The sequence below is a fragment of the Diplotaxodon limnothrissa genome, linkage group LG17 (genome assembly GCF_057381915.1).
Source record: "Diplotaxodon limnothrissa isolate DT_005_m linkage group LG17, D_limnothrissa_male_GT1.1, whole genome shotgun sequence".
Lineage (NCBI taxonomy): Eukaryota > Metazoa > Chordata > Actinopteri > Cichliformes > Cichlidae > Diplotaxodon > Diplotaxodon limnothrissa.
Genome location: NC_140612.1, coordinates 37,840,246 through 37,852,300, shown reverse-complemented (window position 1 = coordinate 37,852,300; position 12,055 = coordinate 37,840,246). Strand labels below are relative to the sequence as shown.

The 12,055-nt window shown below is 40.9% G+C and overlaps 1 protein-coding gene across 1 annotated transcript in view; it reads left to right on the top strand.

The window, feature by feature from the left end:
• Positions 1-12,055, top strand: part of LOC146615391 (copine-8) — a 105,873-nt gene that overhangs the window by 72,327 nt on the left and 21,491 nt on the right. The window contains exons 11-13 of the mRNA XM_085376694.1: positions 182-257; positions 4,559-4,612; positions 4,728-4,789. Of these exons, the coding sequence (XP_085232820.1) occupies positions 182-257; positions 4,559-4,612; positions 4,728-4,789 (192 nt within the window). The remainder of the gene's footprint in view (positions 1-181; positions 258-4,558; positions 4,613-4,727; positions 4,790-12,055) is intronic.

Below are 12,055 nucleotides of genomic sequence, written 5' to 3'. Positions count from 1 at the left end.
CAACTTCTTTTGCCTTTTTTTTTTTTTTTTTTTTTTTTTTTTAGGTTTTTTTTTAGGTTTTTTGGCTTTTTAATGATCTCTGGATTAGAAACTAGAAAAATTACATTAAAATTAATTGACAAGATTGAAGTTTTTTCAAGCTCTCTTTCTTGTCTCCTTTCTTCTTCATTTCTGTTTGTAGTCATGACTTTATTGGAGAATTTAGCACCAGCTACAGAGAACTATCCAGAGGACAGAGCCAGTTCAACGTCTATGAGGTGAGTTTTTCCTGCATGTATAGGAATGTTAGTGTATTTAAATTCAAAGCTGAAGCTCCTATGGAGACCAGTGTACAGGTTTTACAGTGTGTTTTGGGGGGTTTTTTTTGTCTGGAACCTTTCTGCTGAAGTTTAACCTGTGTGTGATGTCATGATACCAAAAATGTAATTAGTTCCAATCCAAGGACATTTACAGCATTCTCAATGCTCAATTTTGTACTGCAAAAAATACACTGAACTTTAAATAATGTAAACAGTAAAAAAGAGAAACAACTGTACAGAACAGAAAGTGTTAACGTTCTACCAAGTTTCCTACTAATGGTTCTACAAGATATAACATTAGTTACACTATGTTAGCTTAAGCATTTATATAATCTTAGCCATTGCTAAAATTTTAGTCTAGTGAACATGAATGATTTCACAGTAATAATGCCAGCTGTCTCAAACACAGGATATTGAATGTTAAAACAAGCTGAATCTTCCTTTGAGCAGATCTAGTTACCAGACTTTTAAGTGACAATTTTGTAAGGTTAGACTAAAGCAGTCGTAGGTGTACACACTCCCCATCAGTTCCAGAGGAACTGCAGCCTCAGTCAATACACTGAAAGAGTACAATTATGTTTTCTGAATTTGGCTTTCACTGAAGTCAAAATGTATCGTAAGTGTTAGGGAAAAATGAAGAAGGGACTGACTCTAAGCCAGTTTTAATAAAGCCAGTAATTTGAAGCTACAGATTTTCACAGATACAGTTGATGTTGTTGCTGATAGCATGAACTTTGCAGTAGATGGTATATATCGCACGCCATTTTGAAGCCTTAAGTTCAGCATTATATCTATCACTATATTTGTGCTGTTGCAAAAAATGATGACATTGAGATGAGAGGGTGAAGTGCTAATTTATGAGCTAATGCTAGCTATCATGGTTAGCAAGGTGCACAGATACTGTTTAATTAGTGCAAACATTCAAATAAAAAAGCAAAATTTCACTCACCAAAGATGAAAATGCAAGTTTTGTTGGTTGGTTCAATTATAATAGAGCAAATGCCTTTAAAAGTAAGTAAGTAAGTAAGTAAAAACAAGGCGCTTTGACTTGAGGCGTTAAGAACTAATAGCAGATCAAAACAATAAGCATCGAATTTCTGTTTGTCTAACTGTAAGGGCAATCTTCATTTTACTGCATACACAATATGAAGGATTAGGAACTGCAAATGTTACTGACATTTATGATATATAGTCAGTTACAAAGCTAGTGTAAAATTCAAGAAAGAGCAGAAAGAGTAGACCAGGAGCTGAATCTTCTAGTGAGTTTTACAGTTTACATTAACTTACGTGCTTTATAAACCCACTGTTAAAAGCCTTTTCTTTTTAAACACATATCAAAGTTCATCCTGTAGTCATAAAGCTAATAGCCTACACCTAAACAAGGTAACCTCTGACCATAATTTACTGTTGGATGCTGCCAAACACAAAAGTTTCTATTACAACTGCAGCCTTTCATCCTGAGTAATACTGAGAGGCAATTCAACAGCAAATATCGAAAAATATCTTTGCAATAAAATAGGAGGATTGAGATTGTTTGGTACACATAAAAAGTACTGAACCATATGGCCACATATATTATGTGGAGAAATAATTGGGGAAATTACTTGCTTGAAAAATTTGAAAAGTGTAAATAATAATAATAAAATAATTTCTCCTGGCAGAGTGAACCAAAACTAAGCCGAAACTCCTTTCCATTCTGCCTGGCTGTCTGTGACACACACACAGACACACAATCTCTGACAGTTATGATGGATCGCTGGCTTGTCTTCTCCCAGGAAGAGTCAACATTTCTTGATTAACAGGGCACCACACAGAGAAGAACGCACACAGGGGAGTCTCATTTTAAACAGCTGCTGTTTGCCTAATAGTCCTCAGATGTGCGCGCACACACACACACACACACACACACACACACACACACACACACACACGTCATTTTGGGATTTCTGGCCTTTTTCGTGGTACTGCTTAATCCTCGACTTGCAGCAAGCGAGACAAAGACTTTGCAGTGTTAAATGCATTTTGTTTGTGTGTCTCTGTGTGTATTTGTGTCACAATCACATTTCAATTCACCTCCAGAGCCAAATGCGTCCTTGCGGGTGCCAGTCCAAAGTGAACCAAGGAGAAATGCATAAATCCACACATTTGTATGTTGTTTCCCCGAGGCCTTCTGTCTTCCTGTTTAACCTTGGCACAGCTAAATTAGACCATAAAGCTCAGATTTAATATCCACTGTTTGGCATTCAAAAGGAGGTTGTGTCTGGTCCCCTCATCACACAAGTCTCTGAATGGTCCTAGCATGGTAGCTGCTGGTTTAGGGAAGGAAGTATCTGAGGACCGATGAAGGGGATATGAAGTATACTGCAAAGCCACCTCAGCTATCACATATTATCCCCACAAACTGAAGCATTTAGGGCCAAGCATGCTTTAATTTTACAGAATCTAATTGGTATTACACTGAAGGATGTTGTTATGTTTGCATATAAAGTGTTACGGGAGTGATGAGTAAGAGAACCCAGACGCGGATCGCTCGTTAAGATTGAACAGTGTCTTTATTTACAGTGAAGCAAATCCAAAGTAATCCATAGTGCTAAGTCCCTTCCGTGCTCCCCTCGTGTGTCCATACGACTTTCGTAAACAGTGACGTCTCTCCTCTCGTATCTCCGTCTCACTCGTAGCCTGGAAAAAAGGCAAACAGATGCGGTTAGCCTCCCTCCGCTATCAAACGTTTGTCTAACACTCGCTGAATTCGAGTCACTACCCGGCTTGGTGGAATACTCCAGCGCTGTCTGTCACTCAGCCACACCATTAAATAGTTCTGTCACAATGGTGGATGATTGGCAGCAGCTGGCGAGGAATCAGTTGCAGGTGGGACCACTCAGAGTGGCGGAACTTCCGGGTCGGACATCTCCCGTTGCTACGCAACCGCGTAACAACTACAACGGAGACAAAAACAGAGCGGGAGAACAAACACACACACACACACACACACACACACACAGGTCGCCGGTCGGGGCACCGTCGAACCTGACATAAAGTGAAGACATCTCCCTTGACCTTTGTGTAAGTCACATGCAGTAGACTATTGAGTATTTTTATGAGCAGTCATATTTGAGGAAGCTTTGTAGGAATGCACCAAAAGAGAATTATCAGCTCCTTTATTTCCCAAAACTCTGTTGAGATAGTTTAACAGTATTTTTGGCTGTGACACTAAATTATTTTTGGAGAAGAAGCTCTAAATGTCCATTGCATGTTACTTTCACAGGAGGAGATGGTGCACAGATGAAGTTAAAAATAATATTTAAAAAATAGCTGCTGAGTATAATGGAGCTCTTACCAGATTTAGCAACTGAAGAGCCGGATAATTCCACCAGGAGTTGGCGAGAAGTTATTATGCCTACTTTTATCAGAGGGCTGGAAACATTATTTTTAAGTAATGTTAACATTGCTCTGTATCTGCTACTGTTTGCTTACAAGGTGTAACCATTAAAGCTTGACTGATTTAGTAGTGGGATGATATTAGCTGTTTGCTGATCTATTGATATCTGTGGCGGGGGGGGCGCGGTGTGCTGCCTCGCCAGCTTAAAACAGATGAATTGGTTCCTGTTGTTGTTGTTATTGGTGTTTGTGTGTGGCAGCTGAAAAACTGCAGCCGTGTGTAGGATCCAGCAACCAGTAATAAATTATGCTGAAAAGTGTTGAGATGTGGTTCTCATCTATACAGGTTCCCCCAGTCCTACAAGCTGTTTATTCTCGTTTACGTGCCCCACCCTCCCTCTCTCCCCTTTTCAATTCTTTAACTTCTTCACTTCTATGTAGTACATGGGGATCTGCCAGTCCCCTTTGAGGCCTTCCCCGAACCGCAGCTCAATTCACGTTTAAGCCTTTCACCTTTATCTGCTAAAACACTGTTGAATATAAATGGGACGTGGCTTTATTACTCAGATACAGTGAAGATTGACAGGAAAGTGGAAGGAAAGACATGCAGCAAAGGGCCGGCTCCTCTCAGCTATGTGGCATTTAGTCGCCTGCTCATCCAAAACTGACGCCTAAATCGCCAAATATCGTTATCTATCTAAAAAATCCTATATCAGTCTGGCACTAGACAATATGACAACTTTGTGTTGTTGTTTTTTTTAAAAAAAGCAAAAGTACTTAAAACACGTTACCATTTCTAAACTTATAAACGACACTCAAATTAAGGGATGGATTTACAAAGTATATTTGAATTTAATGGAGAAAATGTGCTCTTTCTTTAGGTGGTAAATCCAAAGAAGAAAGGAAAGAAGAAAAAATACCTCAACTCTGGAACAGTAAGGAATGATTTCTGAACTAGATTTGAAATATGGCACTCTTATTGTGTCAGACAGAATAACTTTGTTACATCATCGACAGTGCTTGGGCTGACTGAGGTGTTATCACCTACAGGTAACCCTCCTGTCATTCCTGGTGGACACTGAAGTCACCTTCCTGGACTACATCAAAGGAGGGTAGGTCAATGACTATGCAATCACCGAGCCCACGCTGAGAGTCGGGGGTTGCAGTCTTTTAATGAGGATTGACATGCTGGGTGTGCTCGTCGCTGCTTGGATAACGGCCCCATCACTGCTCAGTGTCTGCAATGTGCCAAAGATAATGATCCCTCAGTGTGAGTGAATCAGATGGAAAAAAAGTGCATTTGCATGTGAGAGGAAGAAAGTGAAAGGTGGAGAGGGAGAGACTGTCCTTGTGTGTAATCTTGTATTGTGTTTTGGCACTTGCCCGAGCCTCGTGCCATCGTGTGTGCTCGTTTGTGTGTCTCTGTGCATGTGCTTGTGTATGTATGTTGCTCAGGAGGGTTGACCGCGTGCACCCAGGCGTGGTGGAAATGCTCGCCCACACACTCTGCTTTCATTAGACTCACAGACAAGAGGACATTAGACACAGACATTAGATTCACTGTCAACGTGGAGAAAGGTGTGTGTGAGTGTCTGCAAAGTTGCGAGTATTCCTCTTTTCCTGCTGCCTTTGGAATTCAGGAGGGGACACAAATAGATTTTTTCTCTTCTGCACAAAACTAAAATGTAATTTTTCAACTACAGTACAACTAGTAGCAACTCCCCAAAAACCCTGATTACATTAAAATCTTCATTCTCATTAAAACTTCAGAAATCTTTAATCAAAGTTTAACCTCCTAAGACCCAAACTCTTCCACGACATGCATTTTTAATTTCTCTTTGATATTTGGGCATATTGGGGCCCGATGAATGTAAAAACAAAGAATTACCAGATTTTTTTTTTTACCTTATTTTTGTTTTTAGGAAAAATGAGAGCCACATATGAGGATATTCATTTAAAATTTTGAAAGAACAGTAGCAGTATAATGTCCTCATAAGTGGATATCAGGCCCATGTAGAGCAAAATTGAGTAGTTTGGTCTAAATAACCCAAAATGTGATGTCCACATATGTAGACGGCAGGTCCTAGGAGGTTAAAGTAGCCCAATTAGACTTTAATGTTCAAAAATGTAAAACTTTTACTGCAGCACCTCTTTTCTGCCTCTTTTGCCCTCCACGAGCCGTCAGCTGCTAACAGAAAGCTTAAGACATTTTGTCCCTACCATTTGTAGAAGGATCATTTTACATATAAATATAGCTGAAATCACAGCAGAGGCATTTGCCTAAACTTAGTGAATGGTGATATCTTTCTCAGACGTCATCGCTGTTATAACATTAGTATTTTAGCTGAGCAGAGTAGCAAAAAGGGTTGAAAAAGGGCTTCAAAGTGACAGCTGGCTTATATTAGTCCTAATGGCTGTGTTTGTGTCACTGCTTCATGGTCATTTCATCTGACAGCAGAAACAGAAAAATATGGAAATGAGAGCACTTTTATTGGGAACTCAAGTGTATTAAAATATAGTACATGTGAGCATAAGGGAGTGGGAGAGAAGCAAACGTAGGGTAATGTAATCTGTATGGGCCAAATACTGAATATAAAGGAAGTTTACTATTGTTTTGGGGGACATTGCTATCACAATAAAAGCCAGGAGCTTGGTCTTCAGCTCCTTGGATGCTTGAAGTACAGGAAAACTGGCTACTTTGTTCTGTTCTCTGTCAACGTGATCCCACACTGCTTCAACAATGTTGCGGTCTGGGCTCTGGGGAGGCCAGTCCATGACTGATAGTGTTCCACTGTGTGTTCTTCTATCCAGGTATGCTTTGATTGCATTGGTAGTGTGTTTGGGATCATTGTGATGCTGAAAAATGAAGTTGTTTCCAATCAGAAGCTTCCAAGATGGTATTGTATGGTGGATCAAAATCTGATGGTACTTTCCTGTTTATAATTCCATCAATCCTCGTAAAATCCCCAAACCTTGACATAGCCTTCACTATGTTTACCAGATGACTGTCTGATGGCTTACTTGTTTTCTTTCCCAAAAAATGCTTCCTGACAGTTACTCTTCCACCAAGATCATTGCCAATGAGGCCTCGGTGAACAGTAGATGGATCAGTTGACTTGGTGGATTTCTTTCCTATTTCTTAAGGGCATAAATTTAAGATATTAACCATCTGTTGTATGTAGTTTTTTTTTTTTTTTGAACTGTCACGTCTTCCTTGTCCAGTTTCTTAAAACTTTTTGAATTTAAAATGGGTTCTTTGCTACGACTCCAAACTAATTGTAAATTAGTGGACAAAACACTGGTTTGTGCCTTGAGCTACTACTGAGCGATTCATAAGTGTAAAGCGACTTAACAAAGGGGAAAAAATGGTCAGGCACAAAGACTAGATGGACAATTAGCACAAAAAAGCAGCCAATGTCCAAAGAGAAACGTTTTCCCTAAGGGACACATTTAGCTTACTTTAAAGCAGCCACACTCAAGGGTAACAATAGATGACATTTCTACAGTTGCATATTTAAAAGCATCATCACTGTATTTTTCATTCCCTCCTTTATCGATTTGTTTTTGTTTTCTGACAATAAAACTTAGCTGCTTTAGTTCACTCTCACTATTCTCACGCCATCAGTTAAAGTAACACTGAACTCACTGAATCAGAATCAGAATCAGAAAGGGTTTTATTGCCAAATGTTGAGCGGGTTTACAACATTAGGAAATTGCTGCGGTGCTTCAGTGCAAACATACTGTTATAAATTAAGCTTAAATAGACATGAAAATAAAAATGAGAATAAGAATTAAAAGTGCTAAGTAGATAGATAGATATATACATGATATATACATGAGTGCAGGTGGTGATCAGTGCCAAACATGGAATGATGCAGTGAACACAGTGTAGGGTCATGTGTTAGTGGTGGGAACAGTCATACGGTTATTGTTCATGTGTCCAACAGCAGAGGGGAAGAAACTGTTCTTATGGCGAGAGGTTCTGGTGCGAATGGACCGGAGCCTCCTGCCTGAGGGGAGCAGGTCAAACAGACTGTGTCCAGGGTGAGAAGGGTCAGCTGAGATCCGAGCTGCACGCCGCAGTGTCCTGGAGGTGTACAGGTCCTGCAGAGATGGGAGTCTGCAGCCAATCACCTTCTCAGCAGAGCGCACAACACGCTGCAGTCTCTGTTTGTCCCTGATAGTGGCTCCAGCGTACCACACAGTGATGGAGGAGGTGAGGATGGACTCAATGATTGCGGTGTAGAATTGCATCATCGTCCGTGTTGGCAGGTTGAATTTCTTCAGCTGCTTCAGGAAGTACATCCTCTGCTGGGCTTTCTTAATGACGGAGGTGATGGTGGGCTCCCACTTCAGGTCCTGGGTGATGGTGGTACCCAGGAAGCGGAATGAGTCCACAGAGGTGATGGGGGTGTCAGTCAGGATGATGGGGGGGAGTGGGGCTGTGTGCTTCCTGAAGTCCACAATAATCTCCACTGTCTTCTGGGCATTCAGCACCAGGTTGTTGTGGCTGCACCAGGACACCAGACGTTCAACCTCCCTCCTGTAGGCAGACTCATCCCCGTCCGAGATGAGTCCAATAACGGTGGTGTCATCTGCAAACTTGATTAGCTTGACAGACTGGTGGGTGGAGGTGCAGCAGTTAGTATACAGGGAGAAGAGCAGGGGAGAAAGAACACAGCCCTGAGGGGAGCCGGTGCTGATGGTCCGGGAGTCCGAGACATTCTTTCCCAGCCTCACATGCTGCTTCCTGTCCGTCAGGAAGTCAGTGATCCACCGGCAGATGGGATCAGGCACATTCATCTGGGAAGCTGCCTGTCTGGTGCTGCAGTAAATAGCAGACGGACTAGCTGGTGGTGGTGGTGGTGGTTGGGTATTTATCTGCTAAAAAGTCTTCTTTTACTACTAACTTGGGAAAATACTGGAATGTTGCAAGACCTCATTTTTGTTCTCGTCGCGAGACTACTTTAAGACTGGATGCATGTTTAAGTTCATTGTTATGCTGCATGAATACATGTTTGACTGGTATGAATCCTCTCTGATTGTATTGTGATTGGATGACCTTCTAATGAAATAATCCCAACCATAAACATTTGGCCATTCAGATCCTCTGTGGTGCCTGCTTTTCACATTTTTTTTGTCTTCAACCCCTCTAGCAGCTCCCCCCATTTAAACTTCACAATGAAATAGCTGTCAGTGTCAATTTCTTAGTTTCTACAACAAACATATTCACAGTTATTAAACGGTAGCTTTTGCTTTCATTTGAATTACGGCTTCTTTCGTATGCCTTGTTGCCTGAGAGTTCCCCCCGGGCCCATTCGCAGACAGGAAACCAAGCTGTGTGGGGAAAGAAAGAATCAAAATGTTCTTGTAAATAAAATGGACTTTTAGCCATTTTAGTCTTAAGGGATTTTTTTGTGTTGGCGTTATTAGAGAGGTTTTTGTCTGTCACAATTTACAGAATGAGAGACGCAGCTTCTGGGAAAAGCCGATAAATTGAAACTCAACTGGCCCGAGTTGATTTTTGATCTGTTTCTTCGGAGCATCAATAGCCCCGATTAGAGGCACATCATTCTTTTACTCTAATAAGCTTCTCTTATAATAATAACACATAAAATGCCATCAAGATAATAAAATTAGCCAGTCACAGTGCATACTAACACACATCTCAGCCAAGTGCAGAATCCTTGTTTTGTTGTGCCAGTCCATTCCCGTTAGCCACCTCTCTATTTTCAGGTCTGGTTTCTTTTAGTCTTCTGCAGTCTGCAAGATATTACATGATGGCAGGTTTAGATTTATTTATTTATGTGCAAACAACAAAAGTCTACTTGTTTTTACTGCACTACAAAACTACATTTAAAAAGCACAAAGAAAGAAAAGGGATTTTTAGAAAATGTAGTGATATTCCCTTAGGAATAACAAGAGTGAGCTGGGGGTGGTTTGTGCTCTCTGAGTGCTTCTTGTTTCAGTCCTCAGTTTGGCATTTCCACATCTGATTTTACCCAATTCTGCTGTTAATTTCTGATTCATGCCAAAGCCAAAAGAGCCTTAAGTAAGTGCTCTTCCTTTTTCTTTTCATGTTTTCTTGTTAAACGTTCTGAAGTTGGATACATTTTAGACTCTGCCTCCTCTCAGTTTTACGTCAATCCCTCTGTGTCTAAATTTATTCAGAATTGGACCGCTCATGTGCCGTCTAATCCCTCGGCATTATTCAGACCTCTCTTTTTCATCCTCCTCTCTTAGCCACTGGGCCATGGTCATTTGATTCTCATGCTGTACCTCAAGCCTTAAGGACCCTGAGGTGCTCTTAGCTTCTAGCCAATCTCAGGCTCTAATAACTTCCTATACCAAGTCTCTCGTACCTCTCACTCTCCAATGTCAGATCTTCGCATCTCTCAGATTTCACCATCTAGTCTTCAATGGCCCTGAGCAAATCACAGACTCTCGTTTCCCTGTTTTTGACTTTCAATAATCTTTTAGTCAATCTCAGTCTTTCAAAGCTCTCCACGTCCAATTTTAGGCCTTCACATTTCCCCAGTTGCATGCTCTCATACCTCTCCGTCTAGCCTGTTAAGGCACTGAGCCAATCATAGCACCTTATTTCCTTTTTATTTTCTGGCTTTTGGCAATGTATAGCCAATCACAAGCTCTCATGTATCCCATACGCTCTCTGACAGCCTCTAGCCAATCAGGCTTTCATTTCTCCCTTTCCTTGTGAATGGGCTGCTAGTCTTTATCCCAAACTTCCTTCTTCTCTTTTCTAGATTCACCTTCTTTTTTATTTTTACATGCTCTTGTTTGCATCATTTCCCCAAGTTCAGTGTGTGCTAGGTAGCTTTGTTATCATACGAGCTGAAACTTCTTTGCCATGGAAAAAGGGTCCTGTCATGGATCCTTTCCCTCCATCCGGGACTACCCAGGGGGATTTTGCTAACTCCTGTTTTTGCAGTAAAATTAGTTGTTTTTTTTTTCATTATAATGTTTATTCATTAACTTTTTAATTAGCTGGCTATAATACGCTATACTGACTGAATGCTGCAAAATCTGACCAGTTTAGACATTTGTTTTTGGCAGTTTGTGGAATATTATTTGCACAATTAGTTTTCACACAAATTGTGATGCATTAACAAACAGATTCTAACAGATGCCTCATTATATTTGACAAGTCTTTCTCGATATTGTTTTTTTTTTTTCTCTGCATTAAAGAGAATCCTCTTGCCTCTGATCCTCACACTCTTATTTTGAAAGTTCAGTTGCTGCTAACCAGGTGGCTCCACCCCTTACAATAACCTGTTTCCACACCGGCTGGCTTGGATCTGAAAATAGATCTATTGTCCTTGGTTTTATTGAGGTGCTAATGCAGAGACGATCTTGTCCCGCAGCCAGAGGGACTTCAACTCTTCACATCTTGGACTGCAGCTGTGCAGCTGGCACTGTCTTCTGCTCCAGAGATCCACCGCAAGCTTTTGGGGGTCACACTACCCAGAACCTGCTCCATGCAGTAATTCATGTACCAAGCAGAGCAGAAGAAAGAGTGCCAGCTGCAGTGCAAAGCAGTGGATTTCCAGTCTCTGTCTGAGAGGCAGCTGAGTTTATTGGTGTATGCATTAAATTTAAAAGTACAGTTTAATTGCTTTAAGAAAGCTTGTGGCTTTTTTGGTTCATACATATGCATTCTCCACCCCAGAAGACATCTATACTGCATTGGCATCAACAGACACCACTCTGCATTTAACCTTTGGTTATTGTCAACCGATCGCAGCACAAGCCAAAGGTCTCTTAGTGTTAAAATGCACAAGACTACCATGTTTTTTATTGTTTTTTCCTTCCTGCTGTTGCAAGGGCTTGCTCATAGGGAGCATATTATTGTCTGATTTTTACCTTATAATATAAAGTGCTTCAACAACATGACCTTGCTGAAGTGATAGAATTGGTACAATTCCAAACCCTTGATAGAAGCCAGCACGTGGAATTGAACTTTTTAATGCATTTGAAGACTGTTTGTGCCCACAACACTTAGCCAGTGAATTCTTCTGTACAATCTATATGCACAACTGAGTTCTGGTTACAGTCACATGTGGAAATTATTATTCAGAAGTAGTAAGTATAATCCCTGTATTTCTCATATTTGTGTAACGGGAGACAGTTTAGTCATATTTGAATGCTGGGCGGACGAGATCCATATTAGAGGCACATACCGCATGTTTACTTGCTCTGTCGCTAAACTGCTAATGGAGAAATCGCATCATCAAGTCTCCCTACAAACAAGACCGTGTTCCCAGCAGCACCGCAAGTCAGAGAGCACTTTGAAACTTGGCAGTGCTTTGGGAGCGTGAGCTGGATGCTCTTACACGCTTGTGTGACTAAATTAAGTGCCA